Below are 21,004 nucleotides of genomic sequence, written 5' to 3'. Positions count from 1 at the left end.
GCCTGGGAAAAGGAACCCTATGAGATAATTTTTTGAGCAAAGGAACTCAAGAAATATGATTACTTGGAGAAAGGAACCCCATAAAAATGATAGTTTGGAGAAAGGAAATCTATAGAGATGAGTTATTGGAGAAAGGAGCCCTAGACAAATGGCTGCTTGGGGAAAAGGAACCATATAGAGATAACTGCTTGGGGAAAACAACCCTATAGAGAAGACTACTTGGGAAAAGGAACCCTATAAAAATGATTGTTTAGGGAAAGGAACCCCATGAAGATGATTGCTTAATGAAAGGAAATCTAAAGAGATGGCTGCTAGGGGAAAAGGAACCCTATAGAGATGACTGCTTGGAGTCATACCCCTTCAAAGGTGACTGCTCAGAGAAAGGAACATTTTAGAGATTATTACTTGGGGAAAAGATCTATACAGAGAAGATTGTTTGGGGAAAGGAGCCCTACAGAGATGAAATGATCCCTATAGAGAGGACTCTGCAGGGTCATATAGATAGAAGCCGTGTGGTAATCTCAAATGGTGACAAAAAGGTCAGGCCTTTGGGTTCAAGCAGTGAACATATCTGACTGATTTAAGAAAGTAGAAAAGATAGGAATAGTGATATAAGAACTGCAAATACAGTATATGCACATGTAAATACAGAGAGTAAAATAAAAAAATTATATTAATACACCAAATACTCTTTACAGGTGCTAACTAAATGTAGCAATCAGAAAACAATTATTTTCACAATAGTGTTTCTTTAAAAGAGTAGACACCCCCCCCCCCCCTTCCAAAAAAAAATGAAAATCACCTAAGTGGATGCAGCATTGATCCGATGCTGCATCCGTCCCCCGCTGCCTCTACACTGAGAACTGAGCGATCAAACACTGCTGATCACTCAGTTCTCCCCTCCTTTCTGAGCAGAGAGCAGTAACTGTCAGTTCTGCCTCTCTGTTCTGCCCCTCCAGAGCTCACTGGAGCACTGAGCTGTGCAAGAGGTGAAAGGGTCTGGCTCAGTCTCCCAGTGACTTTCTGAGGGGCTGAGCCAGCTGCCAGTCCAGGCTGCTGGGTGGATCCTAAAGTCGGAATTGATCCAGCGCTTCGACCGGTTGAGTGGCGTCAGCCGACAGCAGCTGAGAAAGGGTCACAGGAGTGCATTATGAATCATTCCTGTGATCCATAAGAGAAGTAGGGCCAAAACAGCTGTGGCCCTACTTCTCCTTTAACATCATTTTTTATAGCTGTGAAGCTGTTATATTTGGATTGTAATATGGCTGTATCACAGATCTAGGAAAATTACTTACAGTAGGTCGGTTCCCAAAAGCAGCATAGAAGGGCTCTGTATTGGGGAGAAAGAGATTTTTTATATCTGTCAGACACTCGATCTTGAATTTTTCTGGCTTCTTTTCTATGACTTCTCTGAAAAAAAAAAATGACATAAGAACTGTGATTAGCTTGACAAAAAGTCAGGATCAAAAGTACAAAAAAGAGAAGAATGTTAAAACTAGAAAACGTTAAACAATGATTTCACTGACCTAAAGGAGTCTAAATATTCTTTCCATACAAAATTCTTTACATACGAAAGGAGACCAGCAAGGACACTGACACTTCCTGTGCCTTGAGCCTCATAACCGCATATCTGCAGTGTGAGACCTTCTAAGGTACTGTGCACCTGTGACTGCAAGTCTAACAAGATTTAGAGTGAGATTTGAAAATGTCAAAAATGTGCAGCAGTTCTCCTACATATCTTGTAGTGAAGCACGCTCTAAGCTGCCTCTTATCCAATGCCTTGTGCATAGGAGCAACAGCCTAATGGCAAGAATTAAGCAAGTCAAATCTCCCTTGTATCAAAGACATAAGCACAAAGGCATATACCCCTTTGTTAAAATGCAAAAAGTTATGTCTACTGTTATTTTTTTTTTAAATCAGCTTTTTTATTGCTTTTATGTAATTTTTTTTAACAACAAAACAAAAACATACATAAACGTACATCTTAGATTCTTCCGTTTGTTCTTAGATACAAATCAGGTGAATTGCATACATTCATTGCATGATATTATTCACAGAAGTTAAAAAACTTAAAGAGTTAACTCCACTTTTGTTGAGAAAAAAAAATCCTCTCTGGGTGATCAATGTACATTGCAGGGATTTTAACAAACTTTGTTGCATATTCCTACCTGTTTCTGCTCTAAAGAAAAATCTGCTTGTTTTATGTCAATGTGCAGAGTGAATCTGAATGGGAGTGACTTTTCATTATTAATCAGCTGATGCACTTGCAGTGTCCTAATGAGGAAAATGCAGGGTCTGCATCACTTTAGAAGTGATTAACCCTTTAGGAGAATCACCAAAAATGAAATTTGTTGCAGAGGATGCCTAAAATCTGATATGTTATCAGACTTCTTGGAAATTCAGTATGCCAATCATGCAAGCAGGAAATGACATTCCTGGGGGCGTTCTGTATACAAACACGGAACGCCTCTAGGTTGCCATATTGCATTGCCTTTTACAGAAAATTGAAAAGAAAAGGTATTTTTTAATGACATGAAAGGAGAAGTACAGCTAAAGCTCTTTTGGCTGTACCTCTCCTGTGGATCACAGGAATGCAGTTTGTTGTGCACTCTTGTGACCCATTTTCAGCTAACTTAAGCCCACTGTCAGCTGACGTTACTTAGCCGGTCCAGGCTGGGGAAAGACCAGAGCGGCTGTGAGAACTCAGCGATCAGCAGTCATGTGATCACTGAGTTCTCACACTTGGAGCCGCTTGGGGACCGATGCTGCATCCACAAGCAAGTATGATTAAAAAAAATTAAAAATAAATACCATATTTGTCTTTTAAATTACAATGTGACTTGTATAGCAAAAGTATATGCTATTTTTTTTTTTATTTGCCATTTTGTTCTCCACGAAAGTGGAGTTACCCTTTAACTATACTGCACAGTATAAATGTTGTTACAGTACAATCAAACCATTAAGGTACATTCTGTGCATTAAGGTAAAAAGCCTGAGTTCAGCTCCCCCCAGCCCCCCATATACTTACCTGAACCTGCATGCATGCAGCCTCACTGCTCTCTCTCTTTCTCTCCTCACTGGCACAGAGACAGTGAGAATGAAACGGGGACAGAACCAAGGTGTGCTCTGTGTGTCAATGGGCACACACAATGGCTCGGGAATGAGCCTGCACGAGTGCCCCCATAGCAAGCGGTTTGCTCTGGAGGCACTCAGCAGTGGGGAGGAGCCAGGAGCACCGGTGGAGGACCCGAGAAGACGAGGATTGGGACTACTCTGTGCAAAATAATTGCACAGAGCAGGTAAGTATAACCTGTTATTAAAAAAACATTTTCCCTTTATATTCACTTTAAAGACTGGAGATTGATTTGCCTTGTGATACACTATATTTATGTACCTATACCACGCTAAAAAATATATTATTGTAATTCATAACCTCTGTGATATTAAAGAGATTGGTGCTAGGCCTGGGACAGACAACCATGGCACTAAAGAAGGATATACCCATAGTTTTTCAAATTTCGGGTGGCATTTCCCCTGCTGAAAAAAATAGCTTTTCTCTGACGAGAATGTCTACCCTTCTTTAGTGCCTAAACAGAAGATACTCAGTCCAGCTCTCATTTCTCTCTCTTATTTTACCAGTCAGTGAAAGCACACACCCAGCCATGCAAATTTTTGGAGAAAGATGAGAATTTAACAAAAAGAAGAACTGCATATAACTATGATGAAAAAATGTGCTGCTGACAAATATCAGCAATATTTTGCCTACCTGTGCAGTGCAGAGAACAAACTGCTAGGACTGAGGAGTACAGGTCCTTGAGGTAACACCGTGCCACGCTCATTTACCCAGTGCAGGTAGCCTCGAGTCATGTCAGCCATTCCTATAGCCCGTGCTGAACAGTATAGGAATTTATATCCATTCCTGATGAATAAAATAAAAATATAGTAACAAAATATACAAAGGGTTTGAACACATGAAGAGTTGTCACTTGTACTACGCATACAGTGGACTTATGGTACATTTGGATTTTTGTGTGTATAATATAGATTGCATGTCTATAAGCTTAGCCATAAACATTGGGTTAACTCTTCCTTTCCTGGGACTGCACATAACAGTACATCATTTAACCCACTAAACCAGGGGTCTCCAAACTTTTAGAACATAGGGCCAGTTTACTTTCCACACTTTCGGGGTCCCAGAACGTGGCCATTGGGAGTAGAAAATGCTCTGGCATTGGTGGATGGTAAACTTGCCTAGTGGTCAGTGGGAGCAAAAAAAATTACCCTATCGCCGGTACGGGTGGGAAGTATAGTACCCCATTGCTGGTGTCCGTGGGAAGTATAGTGTCCCATTGTTGGTGTCATTGGGAGGCATAGTGCCCCATCGTTGGTGTCAGTGGGTGGTATAGTGCCCCATCATTGGTGTCATTGGGAGGTATAGTGCCCCATCGTTGGTGTCATTGGGAGGTATAGTGCCCCATCGTTGGTGTCATTGGGAGGTATAGTGCCCCATCGTTGGTGTCAGTGGGTGGTATAGTGCCCCATCGTTGGTGTCATTGGGAGGTATAGTGCCCCATCGTTGGTGTCATTGGGAGGTATAGTGCCCCATCGTTGGTGTCATTGGGAGGTATAGTGCCCTGTCGTTGGTGCCAGTGGGTGGTATAGTGCCCCAATGTTGGTGTCATTGGGAGGTATAGTGCCCCAATGTTGGTGTCAGTGGGAGGAATAGTGTCCCATAATTGGTGTCAGTGGAAAAATTAGTTCCCCATCTCTAGTGTCAGTGGAAGAAATAATGTCCCTTCATTGGGTCAGTGACAGGAATAATGCCTCACTTCAGTGGAAAAAAGAGTTCCCTAAGGGCCGGATAAAGGCAAGCAAAGGGTCACATTCGGTCCGCGGACCAGTTTGGAGCCCCTGCACTAAACCCTAACCCAAACCCATAGCTTAGAATGCATAAAATTAACACTTCAGCTATTATAAAAACACTAAGTTAACCCATTCAGGAGCATACTTTCTTTATTGATCCTAAAGCATCAAGTACTTGTTTCTACCAGTCCTCAGCCAACATTGCTCTCCTGAACCATACAAGAAATTATATGAACCTATATCCTACATGCACACACATTTATAGAAGCAATAGGCAACTAGCCAAAAATTTTAAATTCTCTTGTAGCCTATTTTTTTTTTAATTTGTACAGCGCACTGGTATAGTGTGCATATAGAAAATAATCACCCCCCACCCCGTTATAAATAATCACATTTTGTTGCTTTGCAGCCTGAAATGAAGTCAGACACAGTTTTTGTTGTATCCAGCTGTATTTACTCAGTGCAACTTATTACATCCAAGTAAAAGATATAACACCAATGTCAGAAAAAAAATTTAAAACAGAATCACTGAATTGGAAAAAGGATCATCCCTCTCCTAAAAATGACTTGCAAACTCAATTAGGTGTAGCTAATCAAACAAAATGTGATTGTTTTAAAGGGAGTGAATCTGTTCTATACCCACTGTATCACAGTGCTTTACAGACTAAAGAAGCTATTCATATCAGTGCCTGCCCTGAAGGAGCATACAGTCTAACGTCCTATGAGTTCATGTTCACAGGATTTGTTTTCCTGCATTGGACATGTGTTTGGAGCACATCTCAAATGCAGGTCAGCAAAATCCTATTGACTTTATTTAAGCAGTGTATACTGTGGTTCAGAGGATTTGACATGCTTTCCATTGTGTTTCTTTAGAGGCAGTAGGTCATATTAAAAAGGAGAAGTTTAGGGTTTAAAAAATAAAAAAACATACATACTCCCTTCTATACTGCAACTGTCCCAAACCGATTCTAAGCCCAAGAACGGAGCGATCACATGTCCACTGACTGCTGAGTTACCAGTCCTCTCTGAGCAGAGAGCGGTGACTGTCAGTCACCGCTCTCTGCTCTGCCCTCCAGCACTCACTGGAGTGCCAGCAGGAGAGGGGCAGGTACAGCCAGTTGTCAACCAGGCAGCAATGTGGATCCAAACAATATGGTTGGTATCCTTCCACAGCCTGGAGCGGCTCTGTGACATATAAGTTTTAAATAGAGTAAACAATGTTTAAAATCCCTTGTGTCCTGCTGGGATAGTTTTCCCTCACTTCCTGCCCTGGAGACACAACAGAGGTGATTTCTTTAGAGATTTCCTTCCACTGTCTAGGACAGCTGTCATGGGACATGTGCCCCAATTGAACAATTTCCCATCTGTTGGTGATCCAGTGACAGCAGCTTTTTTTGGGGATTTGCAATCGCTTTCTATCCTGGTAGTCTTTAGCTTTAGAGGTATGTAATGTGCTCACAATAGGCATATGTGCAGGCAGCATAAACAATACTTACTGGCTAACTTTATGATACAGTTTAGCAATTCCCTGGTGGGTCCAGTCTTTTCCCAAAGTTGGCAAAATATGACCCAATGTATCTGACCTGAAAAGGTTAGGAAAAAGACACAAATTACGTCACATAGTTAACACATTTGGAAAAAATGTATTTGAGTTTTTTCATAATTTTCCTGTTGGCTCTGAGCCTGGAAACATATATATGAAATGGAAACAAAACACATTATTATTAGCATGTATACATATTAGGAAGAGGGGAAAAAAGCAAGCCATGATTGAGAAATGAGGAGATAATTGGAAAGTGAGTAAAGATGTCCACAGACACACCAAGTCTTCCAGTATGGCTGTTTGGAGTTGGATCAATGATGATCTAGTGCGGTGTTCCTCATCCTTTTTTCAGAAGGGCCACCCTTTAAAAAAGCATGCAAAATCTCAAGACACCCAAATCAAAAATATAAATGTTCCTCATCGATGGGAAACCTGAACCTGGGATGATGCACACAACCACCTTGATGAAATGAACACCAGAAGCACTCCTTCACATCTGAGTCCCCCATCTCATCAGAAACCTCTCTATACATCAGAGGCCCCCAATCACAGAGTACCCCACAATATGCAGTGTTCCCTCATCACATAGCCTCTCAAACCACACAGTCTCCTGTTCCGAGCTCTACATTTTGGCTCCATCAGCACGGCAAAGGGCAGAAGGAAGAGGACTTCTGTCCTCTCCTGAATGCTGGGCAGAGGCCTGCATACAACCTATCCTGGATCAGAGTAACACAATGCCGAAGAGCGGGTGAGACAGCCACCAACACCAACGCTATGCACCATGGCCCTAATGGTTGTTATGCTGCCGGAGGACAGCCTACCCACACCATGGCTACTGATGACGCTAATGCAGGGCAAACTGGGTCCTGTGCCTGCAGGACCATGGTTGAGAAACACTGATCTGGTGTCTATAGGACACCAAAAGATCTCGCTAGCTGAGGCTCAAGATCAAGCAATTAGTCAGAAAAAAACCTTGTCCGACTTGCTAGTGTTTTCTACTCAAGAAATCAGTGCTGGGGGTGTCTGCTTAACCAGCTTAATACTGGTCATTTAAAGACAGATAACTGAAGAAGGAATAAGGGCAATAAGATTGTAATACGGGGGGTCCACCATAATCCAAGCTGTAAACTTTCTGGGTGCAATAAAGAGAAACTCCCACAGCCAGAAGCAGTTGCATTAGCCCCTTAGAGATGCTGTTTCTGGACTGATCCATATCTGTGCTGCACAGATGATGCTCTTATTGTTTACATAATTAGCATGAAATGGACCTTGTTGGTCAGTCTAAGGAAACTACAACAGAAAAGGGTTAACATAGAGAAAAAGAAAAGCTCAGGGCAGGAAACCTAAAGACAGATATCAAAAGACTTAGTACAGGAGGGGGAAAGATGGCTACCAACAGCCTTCGGGCAAGAAGTGGAAGAATGTATACCAACAGGTTTAGGGCAGGAAGAGGAAAGATGAATACTAACAGGATTAGGGCAGAAAGAGGAAAGATGAATACTAACAGGATTAGGGCAGAAAGAGGAACGCCAACAGGCTTAAGGGCAGGAAGAGGAAAGATGAATACTAACAGGAATAGGGCAGGAAGAGGAAAGAGGAACGCCAACAGGCTTAAAGGCAGGAAGAAGAAATATGGATACCAACAGGCATAGGGCAGAAAAAGGAAAGAGGAATACCAATAGACTTAGGTCAGCAAGAGGAAAGAGGAATTCCAAAAGACTAAGAGCAGGAAGAAGACATATGGATACCAACAAGTTTAGGGCAGGAAGAGGAAAGATGAATACTAACAGGATTAGGGTAGGAAAAGGAAAGAGGAACTCCAACAGGTTTAACACAAGAAGAAGAAATATGGATACCAACAGGTTTAGGACAGGAAAAGGAAAGATGAATACTAACAGGATTAGGGTAGGAAGAGGAAAGAGGAACGCCAACAGGATTAGGGCAGGAAGAGGAAAGAGGAACGCCAACAGGCTTAAGGCAGGAAGAAGAAATATGGATACCAAACAGATTTAGGACAGGAAGAGGAAAGAGAAGCGCCAACAGGTTTAAAGGCAGGAAGAAGAAATATGGATACTAACAGGCATAGGGGAGAAAGAGGGATACCACCAGACTTAGGTCAGCAAAAGGGAAGAGGAATACCAACAGACCTAGGTCAGCAAGAGGAAAAAGGAATTCCAAAAGGCTAATAGCAGGAAGAGAAAAGATGGCTACCAGCAGGATTAGGGAAATAGAAGGAAAGATGGCTACCAGCAGGCTTAAGGAAATAGGAGAAAATGTGGATGCCAACAGGCTTTAGGAAGGAATAGGAAAGAATAAGGAAAATAGACGAGGAGAGAGAGGAGACGTGAAGGGAGGGTGAAAGAAAATGAGGGGCTGAGAGAATCTAGAGACAGGGACAGGGGGGAGAGAATAAGAGAAAAGGAAAGTGAAGGAAAAGGAGCATGGGTCAATGAACAATCATATTCTGCTAGCGTTCTATCGTTTATTGTAAAAATAAGCTTTCTGTCAGTCTAGGTTTGAATAGAAGCCCAGCACAACTTTCTACAGAGGCAATTAAACGAAGGAAAATGAAAGCAGCAAATTCTGCGCACTCTGCCTTTACCAGTAACTATTGTGCAACTCCAGAAAGAGCTCACCTCGTAATTGTTCCATCAATATCGGAAATGATGATTTTATCATCCCAGTTCCACAGGTAAATGGTGCCCTCACAGCGACATGTTCCCTGGTACTGAGTCGTAACGCTGAACACAACATCATTGGGGCCATTTTTCAGCTTCAGACTTTTCTGTAAAAACAGAAAATAATTATAGTATGAAATCCATTTGGCGCCCCTATTCAGCTGGAGGTATTTAATATCTTAGCAAATAGTAGGAAGAAATTATTTGCTAGGTTTCTCCTGCAAAACCAGTGTGCCAGAGATAAATGAAATGCAAACATAATGAACTATACAACCATTACCATATGTCACTTGATAGAGCTAATTAGAAATCTGTTTAAATAAAACTAAAGGTTTTTCTTTATTATACACTCACAGAGTAATTTATTAGAAACACCGGCACATCTGCTTGTTCATGCAATTATCTAATAAGCCAATCGCAATGCATAAAATTATGCAGACACAGGTCAGGATCTTTAGGTATTGTTCATATCAATATCAGAAAACATTAAGGGAAGGTCCTTTAACTACTGTATAAAATATGAGAGAGCCAGGGATAAGGGAATGCTCAGATTCCTTATGTCATACAAACACTGAACCTAAGCCAGACCTCCCAAGGCAGTGCAATAATAGCATTAGGACCAGCACCAAAAAAGTTAAAGAAAATGGAATTCTGTAGAGGAAGATAAAATGGTCCCCATCTCCCACTGCACCCTTTAGGCATCCCCATTGTTTTACTATTGTTTATATTACCAGTGCTTTAAGATGAACAATCAAGTATTTAGCAGCTCCTATAAAACCTCCTTGTATTTTAGAATAGTCTTGCTGCAATACCAAATAGCACCAGCGATCTAATTTAGAGTGATTGTAAACCCATATATATATATATATATATATATATATATATATATATATATATATATATATATATATATATATATACATATATACACACACACACACACACACACACACAGTTGTGTTCAAAATAATAGCAGTGTGTTGAAAAAAGTGAATAAAGCTCAAAATCCTTCTAATAGCTTTTATTTCCATACACACAAATGCATTGGGAACACTACACATTCTATTCCAAATCAAAACGTGAAGAAAAATATATCAAATTTGTGTTGCTCCTCTAAAAAAATTGAAGAAAAGTGAATATTAGACTGTTCAAAAAAATAGCAGTGTTTGCATTCTTCTTTACAAACTCAAACATTCACTATATAAACTGAAAAATGTTTGAAGATTTTGCTTTCCTTTGAATCACTTAATTAATATTTAGTTGTATAAGCACTGTTTCTGAGAACTGCTGTACATCTGTGTTGCATGGAGTCAACCAACTTCTGGCACCTGTGAACAGGTATTCCAGCCCAGGATGATTGGACTACATTCCACAGTTCTTCTCTATTTCTTGGTTTTGCCTCATAAACTGCATTTTTGATGTCATCCCACAAGTTTTCTATTGGATTAAGATCCGGGGATTGGGCTGGCCACTCCATAACGTCAATCTTGTTGGTCTGGAACCAAGATGTTGCACGTTTACTGGTGTGTTTGGGGTTGTTGTCTTGTTGGAACACCCATTTCAAGGGCATTTCCTCTTCAGCATAAGGCAGCATGACCTCTTCAAGTATTCTGATGTATTCAAACTGATCCATGATCCCTGGTATGTGATAAATAGGCCCAACACCGTAGTATGAGAAACATCCCCATATCATGATGCTTGCGCAACCATGCTTCACTGTCTTCACAGTGTACTGTGGTTTGAATTCAGTGTTTGGGGGTCATCTGACAAACTGTCTCCAGCCACTAGACCCAAAAAGAACAATCTTACTTTCATCAGTCCACAAAATGTTGCGCCATTTCTTTTTAGGCCAGTCAATGTGCTCTTTGGCAAATTGTAACCCCTTCAGCACGTCTTTTTTTCGACAGTGGGACTTTGCGGGGGCTTCTTGCAGATAGCTTGGCTTCACATAGGTGTCTTCTAATTGTAACAATACTCACAGGTAACTTTAGACCTTCTTTGATCTTCCTGGAGCTGATTGTTGGCTGAGTCCTTGCCATTTTGGCTATTCTTCTATCCATTCGAATGGTAGTTTTTCGCTTTCTTCCACATCTTTCAGGTTTTGGTTGCCATTTTAAAGCATTTGCAATCATTTTGGCTGAGCAGCCTATCATTTTCTGCACTTCTTTATATGTTTTCCCCTCTCCAATCAACTTTTTAATCAAGGTACGCTGCTCTTCTAAACAATGTCTGGAACGACCTATTTTCCTCAGAATTTCAGAGAGAAATGCACTGTAACCAGCATGTACAACATTTGCTGCCTGCCTTCCTTCCTTAAATAAGGGCAATAATTGCCACTTGTTTTTCAAAGAATGAATGACCTCACTAATAGAACTCCACACTGCTATTATTTTGAACATGCCCCTTTCAATTAGTGATTCAATTACACAGAATCAGCAGCATGCATGTCATGACTGTTGGGTCTGTTGGATTTCTATTACTCTACTACACCTGCTAGTAAATTATTTGCCATGTAGAAATATAATTTCTACCAAAAACAGTGACTGATCAGGTTAGTGATGTCTGACTGCTATTATTTTGAACACAACTGTATATATATATATATCCAGAGAAATTACTGGTCTCAGGTGATACTCAGAGAGGAAACAAATCCTCCCACCCAAGTTGTACCTGTCTACCAGCAGTCATTTCTTCTCTACATCTGTTCAAAATGGTGAATGTATAAAGCTTGTATGAGAGTTCAGAAAAAAGGGGCAGAGAGCTGAAATTACACACTACAGAGCTTAATGAGAAGAGCTCTGAGAGCTGATTGGAGGGAAGGGGCACACCCCCTTCACACAACACACAGTAACAGAGCTGAGGCTGTCAAACTGCTGGAGGTACCTCTACTGTCACCTTTTTTTCTCTTGGTGTCAGGAAAACTTGTTAGAATTGACTAATGCAGATAGCTGAAGAACTGTGCAGTGGTTTGGCACAGAGCAGCCCTAATCGTCCTCTTTTTAGGTCCCCCACTGGCACTTCTGGCCCTACTTTCCTGCCAAGTCCCCTCAGAGCAAGCTACTTGCTTTGGAGGCACCCAAGCAGGCTCACTACTCTGTGTGTCCATTCACACACAGAGCCACGGCTCGGCTCTTCTCCCTCTCTCTCCTCATTGACTCACTGGCTGTGATTGACATCAGAGGGAGCCAATGGCCTCCCCAGCCTGGCACTTCAGTTGGTGCTGTGATGGAGGAGCAGAACAGAGAGCAGTGACTAACAGTCACTGCTTTCCACTCAGAGCAGACTGGGAACTGAGAGATCAGTGATCATGTGAGCCGGTGTGTGGGACAGCTCCATCTTGACAATGAAGCAGCAGCACAGAGGTTAGGATGAAGGCTTGTTTTTTTTTTTTTTTTGTTTTAGTCAACACATACTTCACCCTTAACCACTTCCCGTCCGGCCCATATATATATATATATATATATATATATATATATATATATATATATATACGGCTGGACGGGAGCAGTGCAGGGGAGGGTGGCCGTTTATAAACATCCTCCCCGCTTCCTGTTTATGCGTGCTCCGTGGGAGTACGCAGGACCGCGATCCGTTGCCTGCTGTGTCGAGAGGACACAGCGGAACACCGATCGTTGTACGGGACCTCTGTGTGAGGTCAAGATCATGTGATCACTGATTTGCCAATCAGTGATCACATGAAGAGTAGTAAGCAAGATGTCACTTCTGACATCATTGCTTACTATGTGTGAAATCTGTGAATGATCACAGAGATCACATGGTACAAGGCTATTCACAACAGCCTTGTATAATGTGACAATCTGTGACCAATCACAGCTCACACCGTATTCCTCAATGGCTGCAAGAATGCAGCCAGAGAGAAGGAGACAAGATTGTTTTTACAGCCTTTACGGGTGTAAAAGCAATCAGTGTAAAAAAAACAAAACCAAAAATCTTCATCACCCCCCACAAGTAGCACAGTGTCACTATGGTGACACTGTACTGCTAGGGTGACGGTATGTAAAAAAAAAAAAATATATAAAAAAAATAAAAATGTAAAAAGAAAAATTATAATTTTGGGTTATAAACTAATTTGGGTTATTTTTTTTTGTTACAAAAAAAATTACTGAATACATTTTGACCAAGGTTTATAAAGAAAGATTATTTTCAAAATGTTCTAAGAAAAACACTTTTTTTCAAAATGTTTTAACTTTTTCATTTATATAGCAAAACAAAATCCCAGTGGTGAATAAATACCACCAAAATAAAGTTTTATCTGTCTCAAAAAAATGCTAAAAAATTCACATGGGTACAGTGTTGCATGACCGTGCAATTGTCACTCAAAGTGTGATAGCGCTGAAAGCTGAAAATTGGCCTGGACAGGAAGGGGGTGAAAGTGTCCGGACTTGAAGTGGTTAAACTACCATTGGACCATGCTGCCAACTAAGTAAGCAACTTCACTGAAGATTTAATGAACAGCATTATTCATCATGAAAATCACATAGCAGACCAACAAAAAGAAATGGAGCATTTATTTGGTGTTTCGCTTGCAAATGCACAAAGGATGGTGTCTGCCTCTTCATAAATGTTTAATAATTCAGTCCTGCCATCTACTCCCCCTGTAAGCCATTAGTTTCTTTTTTTCATCTTTCACTTCAAACATTTCTTCTGAATCTCTCCCGCGCAGAGATACATTTCGTCTGATTTTGGCTCATTACTGGCCCGGGAGCCTTCTTCCAGACACACCAATTACACAATGGCAATACGACTAATGGATATCACTAATGCTCTCCCATCCAACATCAGACCAATTATATTCAGATTCTGCACACTCCTGTCAAAGTGTGATTCCTGTCTTGCTTCGCACACACAGTGTCAGGAATAATCACTTCTTTTGCTTTGTCTATGTATTTATATTGTTGCTTCATGCTTACTAATTGTTGGCATTGGTAAAAAAACACAATCCAGTAAGATTTGCTAAGGAAAGGGGGCACAGTGTACTTACCATTAATTAGGCAGAATGTAATTATGGAGCAAAACACAAGTCTCACAGCCCCCTTGGAAACAATTGTGAGACCCCACTACACTGTTTATAATGCTTAGCAAATCTTTCATGGCTTTTCTGTAACACTGGACTTGGGCAGCAGATGGCACTGTATGCAAACCCAAGAAATGCAACTGGTGGTCCCAGTAATACACGAGGACTGTGGGTAGGACCTATAAGAGTACAAGACACATCCTGGAAAGTGAATTCTACCAATAAATGATCCTCAAGAGGAAAATGGATTTCTTTTAATATACACCTTGATTTAACTGTGGAATGAAACGCAGTATAGCTAAAATGATTTAAAGCGGAACTTCACTCTCTCAATCAACATGCACTATTTTTAATCCTTATGCTGCTAGCATTAGTAAATAGATAGAAAAGTATATCATAATTACTTGTTTTAACCTTTTTTTTTTACATTTCTTCAGTTACTTCCTGTTTTTTTGCCTAGGCAAATTACGTCATAAATCCCAGGAGTGTTTTGGAAGGGAGCATGAGTTTTCTCAGCTAAGCACACCCTCCTGCCTGCATTCCTAAGTGCAGATGGCTTCCAGGAAGCAAATGTTACATGAATTATCTGCCCTTACACAAGATGGCCATGACCAGAAATGTTAGGGGGATAGTTTTGAAAATTATTTCTTACCAAAACAAAGCATGGAGACATGGATGGATGGGGGAGATTGTTTTGAATATTAAAATGATATCAAATAGCGTTTTTGGTTTGTGGTGCTGAGATGCAGTGTAGATCCACTTTAAGTACTACTATTTTATTTATATTGGGTGCAAAGTAAAGCCATCATTCCTGTTATTACCCATCAAAAACTACTGGGTTTTGGGAATCTATTTGGGTGAAAATGGAAAACTGTCCTGACACTACAGGCACAGACCATAAGCAAAGCTCACAAACACTGATTGTAGAGATATAAATTTGTAGAAAAAAGACCGCCATGGGTGATTAGCCATTTGTGACAATTCACCCACTGAGTTAAAAAAATCAAGAATTGTAATAACTCCGCAGCTGGCTGGAGTAGGTCTTGTCCTTAAAGTACCATGGGTGATCCAAGGGGGCTGCACAGGCACACAGGGATTGGTCTGGTTAGCGATGAGTCAATTAAAGTTGAACTAAAAGCAAAGCTTTTTTTTTTCGGATTAAGTAAGGGAGGGTTATGACCTCAGATTTATTTTTCGCTAATTGAATCAGATTAGATTTATCTTTCCATCTGTGTCCCATGAGGGAGATTTCCTATCACTTCCTGTCACATATCCAAAACTGGAAATGAGGAGAAATCCTTCCAAAGTGAGGAAATAACTGGTTGTCACCAGAACGATTGTCCCAAATGGAAGATTTCCCCTATATTACTCTTCTGGCGACAACCCAAAATTTGGGATTTATTTTCACTTTCACTTCCGGTGATAAATCAGGAAAAACACAGAGGGTGAGTCTACCTAATGGACACAGACAGCAATAAAAACCTGACAGGTGTTCTAATCCCTCTCCACTCTATCCAAAACTAAAAAAAAAGTTTTGCCTTTAGTTATACTTTCATTTGTAAATTAGCTAAAGCAGCAATTTTTTTAATTATAAACATGGGTAGCATGGTGCAGCGCTAAAGAAATTAAACTGAAAACAGTAAGAAGTCAGTGTAATAATATCCGTGGTTTCCTTTAAAAGGGTGCAAACTTCCAAAGCTCTTGCGGCCTCAAATAATAGCAATGCGCACTCACCAGAAATGCATGGGTTATGCGCATGTAGTAATAATCATTCCAGATGTCAGATCCTTCAAACATCAGATGGCAGGCATCCCTCTCCCGGTGGGTCACCGAAAGCTCCAAATTGAATCCTGAGGTCCCCTTTAAGGTCAATCAGGCACTCCACACTGGTGGAGGCTGTACAGCCTCCCCTCTGATGATGTGCCTATAGCACGAAAGGCCTAAGGAGGAGCTGTGCAGAGCGTGACGTCATTCGAACCGCCGGAGCCACGAGGAGGCTCGGCGGACATCTTTACTAGGGTCAGTATTGCTACTTTCCTATTCTTTAACCTTTTATGGGTCTGGATCTGCATGCTACCCTGTATTTTATGCTGAAGCAAATACATTTTTCCTAAACATACTACACTATCTCTGGCACCTGTTTTTTCTGGGGCTCCTTTGTGGAGCTGTTACCCCCACAGAGAAGGTGCCTGTACCATTCAGAGGAGAGAGTGTCACCACCAGTGTGGAGTGCCTGATTGACCTTAAAGGGGACCTCAGGATCCAATTTGGAGCTTTCGGTGACCCACCGGGAGAGGGATGCCTGCCATCTGATGTTTGAAGGATCTGACATCTGGAATGATTATTCCTACATGCGCATAACCCATGCGTTTCTGGTGAGTGCGCATTGCTATTATTTGAGGCCGCAAGAGCTTTGGAAGTTTGCACCCTTTTAAAGGAAACCACGAATATTATTACACTGACTTCTTACTGTTTTCAGTTTAATTTCTTTAGCGCTGCACCATACTACCCATGTTTATATTTTGCATTTAGAGGCATTGTGGTTGCCTTAGGTGTTCTAGCTGCTGTGTTTATACAAGAGCGCTCACTGCAATCCACTTTTGATTTTGGCAATTTTTTTAATTGCTTGAATATATGTTTGCAGACTTTTACATGTTTAGTACAATGGCCATTGTAAATAACTTGTAAATGAAAGGAAAACTAACATATACTGATCTCTGTGCAATGAATAAAGCTGGCCATAAAGGTATCAACATTTGGACGGTTCAGCAGGGATTGAACGAATTTCTGACCCATATATTTCTGTTCCCACTCAAGAGAAGTCTAATGATCGACTTCTTTAGAACAGGACTGTTGGAAAAACGTCATTCGATCAGTGCCTGTAGCCGATGATCAGTGTATTTTGACAGCAGAGGAGTTAATTCTGTCAGAATACAATAGCACAGCAGGGAGGAATTATTTCTTTTTTTTATTACCGTATATATATCAGCTTGCTGGTTGATCAAAAAAAAAAAACCGATCCGTGTATTGCCAGCCTTAGATAACACTCTGATCTGAGATGCTCGGACTGCATTGCTATCTATTTCCATTTAGATTCTAATGCTCTCCTGTGCAGAGACGTATAGATGTGGAACTCACAAGCTGGTCAGAGGTCAACCGCAGTGTCTTCTTATACGCAATACCCGATGACGAAAGATGACTCTGGCTGGACTGCAGAGAGCCTATGTTCTGCTTGGCTGCCCTGTGATCGTCGTCGCTGGAAGAAGACTCATCCTTTATTCTGGAACAAACACAGGAAGATTACGTGATGAACCGGAAAAATGCATTTGGCTGCCGGCTCAATAGATACATTTGCTATGAATGGCTGAGTGCATTAATTGATTGTCTTTTGAAACACAAGTCTCCAGGGAGGAGATGGAAAACCTGCATGTTAAAGTATCAATGAGATATTTGTGCTCAATGCTTCATTCATATCTTCCATTGAGAATATCATTTCCAATAATACTCAGCACTCTGCTAAGAGAGACATGGCAGGATGAGATTTGGAATCATGGGTAAAAATAGCAATGTCTCAGCTCTTATCATGTTACATACATTAACATTAGGGTTTCAAAGTGAGCTTAATGCAGTGGCCAGAATAGATTGCAGAAGGCCCCCACGGACTGAAGTGGTCTTCAATAATGTGTATGCCTTCCAGCTATCATACCACCTGATTACGGTCTAGGTATGAAATATACCATATAGACCGCACATAAATGGTGTGAGACACAGAACAGTTAATTATATTAATATTCATAATAACCAATACACATCTATAAAAAACTTTTAGTGCAGTCCCAGTATGTGCAAATAAAGTGCAAACGTGCTGAATCCTTGATAGTGAACTCTGTATTATGGTGACAAGCGCTTCACTTTGCTCAGACTGGTGCCCCACATGGATTTACACTCACCGTCATTCCATGACCACCTATCTCTAGGTATGTCACTAGCGCTTTAATTGGGACTATCCCAAAATGCCACATGTTGGTGCTCTTTCCTGTATGTTCCATGACGTTGCTACTGGTAACCAGTGTGTTATCCCTGGGTCAGGGGGAAAGTGATAACCAGTAATCCTTCCCTAGGGCTAGTTTGATACTAGCACTACTCCACAAGCAATGTAGTATGTTGTCAGCATAGAAATACAATAAAAAAATGGACATTCCATAGTGTAAAACTGTACACTTTTAATATTGGGGATAAATAGTTGAAATAAAACTCACAAAATAAGTGCCTAACCCTCAGCACTTAATGTGTTCAGCTCTGTTCATTTGTATTGGAAGAAAATGATGGCCGATGCGTTCCAAGGGGCGGAAGTTACCTCATCAAACCTCAACGCCTTTCGACCAATAGATAGTCATCAGGAAGTGACACTTCCTGACATGTCTGTTTTTTTATTTTTTTTCTATGCTGACAACATACTACATTGCTTGTGGAGGAGAGGACTAGTGCTACTATCAAACTAGTCCCAGAGAAGGATTACTGGTTATCACTTACCACTTGACCCGGTGATAACACACTGGTTACCAGTAGCAACCTCGTGGAACATACAGGAAAAAGCACCAACATGTGGCATTTTGGGATAGACCCAATTAAAGCGCTAGTGACCTACCTAGAGATAGGTGGTCATGGAATCACGGTGAGTATAAATCCATGTGGGGCATCAGTCTGAGCAAAGTGAAGCACTTGTCACCTCAATACGGAGTGTACTATCAAGGATTCAGCACGTTTGCACTTTATTTGCACATACTGGGACTGCACTAAAGGTTTTTTTATAGATGTGTATTGGTTATTATGAATATAATAAACTGTTCTGTGTCTCACACCATTTATGCGCGGTCTATATGGTATATTTTGTAACTTTGTGTCTATTAGTTCACAATTAGGACTGCTGCATCACACGGTTATTTTGTACACAGGTTTATTTCATAAGCTGCATTTTTGCAATTTTCACTAGGTCTAGGTATGGACTTCCCTTCCAGCAAAAAAGGATTCATAGAGGCACAACCCCTATGAATACGTGCTATTGCACAAACGCGTCAGGGAGGAGCTATAGCGTTGTGACGTCACGCCGCCAGCACCACGTGGGTCCCGGCGGCCATCTTTGGAGCCTGTATCTGGTCAGTTAATGCGGTTTTATCCCTTACTGCTGTTGTTATTTGGAATAAACACAAATCACTTATGAAACGATATCACGCTATTGGCCTCCTCTTTCTGGGGCTCCCTGGGAGTTTCTAACCACCCACAGAGCGGCTGTGCCATTGCTGACAGCGGATCTTGAGCAGTGAAGGACGTCAGACCAGACCAGACTTTTTCCACCTTAAAAGGACCTCCAGGTTACTGAGAGTGTTATCTCTAAATGCGCACATTGATTGTGCATCTGGTGAGTGCGCAGTCTTTACAATCTTGGCCACATCACCACCTTACTGGATAAGACCACCAGATATTGAAGATCTTCACGATCTCCCATGCACTTTATTTTGGACTATATGTTGATCATCAATTCTTAGCACTATATACACTATTGGTCACTGTTTAGTGACAAACTTTTATTACCATTCAGCCATCTTATTCAATTGTCAGCACTTTACCACTGGTTTCACTTTTATACCTGTTTGCTTTATCTTAATACTATATATATTTGATCAGAGTGACACGATTTTATGGTACCACTAAGTCACTTTATTGTTGCCAGCACCTTGTCACTTGTCATTTTACGGTTTTATTAGTATTTATATCTATTATGGTTTACATATGAATGTGGTTATTTTAGCGCTACACCCAATTTATATAGACATTTAGGAGGGTTTTTTTGGTACCATTTGGTGTTTTAGCGGCTGTATTGACTTTTAGCGCTCACTTACCCCCTTTTTGTGCTATATCAAAAAAGGATTCTCACTTTCTTTATGGAAGTGGACCTCCTTTAAAAAGGCATACTCAAGTAAAAAAAAAAAAAAAAAACATATTAAGCCATGGAAGGCATATATTGTAGGAAGCACAGCCTACCTGCTTAGAGCTACAGTTCCATCCAGGTATGACTCTAATGAACTATCCCAACCACTACCTACTGTCTGCAGACCCGCTTTGATGAAAAAAAGCAGAAGACTTATTTCCAAACACACATGCTGTAAACTCTTGTCTCTCACCTACTAAAATAATAGATGTACACTGCTGTTTCAGATCCATCCTTCCAATTACATTTTTGTAAACAAAATAACAGGCTGTGTGGAACATATAGGCAGAGGACCACAGAGTAACTATGCAGAAACCTTTTGTTTTGTTTCCTAGTGTATACTCTTCACTAAGCCTGGGACAAGTTGACATCAGGGATGCACCCATTTTAAGTGAACCCCATGGCAAGGATATGGAAATTAACCGTTTACATATTACTAAAAATCAACAAACAAGACCTAACTAACGTCTGCAGCTGCAGCCACTGTGGAGCAATTCATTTTCAAATCTTAAATCTGAAGCAATAAAGTTGTTCAAGTTGTCATTTCCCTGCTCTTCCTCCCAGCAGTGACTCAGCAGCCTTCAAATCTTTAATGTACATGCAGAGAAGGTGCTCTTGAAGGAGGAAGAAGTGAACCAAGCAGCAGGGAGAAAAACCTGAATGACTTCAGTACATTTTGAGGATGAAAATACACAAGTGTGCAATCACCCATGGCACCAATCATTTATCAAAGAGTGCAAACCGCAAGACAGTCATTTTGGCACTGAGCCATTTGGATCCATGCACCCACTTAGTCCCAGAAACTGGCACTCTCAGAACTATGTGCACATGCACTCCTCCGAGTATACATTTGAGATCAGCCGGCTGTGAGGTCGCAGAGTCACTGCTGAGAAGGG

At 41.0% G+C, this 21,004-nt stretch overlaps 1 protein-coding gene across 2 annotated transcripts in view; it reads right to left on the bottom strand.

Annotated features, from left to right (window-relative positions):
* LPIN1 (lipin 1) overlaps positions 1-21,004 on the bottom strand; it is a 104,398-nt gene that overhangs the window by 13,623 nt on the left and 69,771 nt on the right. For both annotated transcript variants that reach the window (XM_089671081.1, XM_089671083.1), the window contains 5 exons: positions 17,258-17,399; positions 9,043-9,191; positions 6,360-6,446; positions 3,767-3,919; positions 1,296-1,410 (listed from right to left, as the gene is read on the bottom strand). In XM_089671081.1, the coding sequence (XP_089527207.1) occupies positions 1,296-1,410; positions 3,767-3,919; positions 6,360-6,446; positions 9,043-9,191; positions 17,258-17,399 (646 nt within the window). The remainder of the gene's footprint in view (positions 1-1,295; positions 1,411-3,766; positions 3,920-6,359; positions 6,447-9,042; positions 9,192-17,257; positions 17,400-21,004) is intronic.

Source organism: Staurois parvus, unplaced genomic scaffold (assembly GCF_062004578.1).
Source record: "Staurois parvus isolate SC_StPar_1 unplaced genomic scaffold, SC_StPar_1.0 ptg000098l, whole genome shotgun sequence".
NCBI classification, from domain to species: domain Eukaryota; kingdom Metazoa; phylum Chordata; class Amphibia; order Anura; family Ranidae; genus Staurois; species Staurois parvus.
Note: the sequence above shows the minus strand (reverse complement) of the source record. Positions and strands in the feature narration are given on the sequence as shown.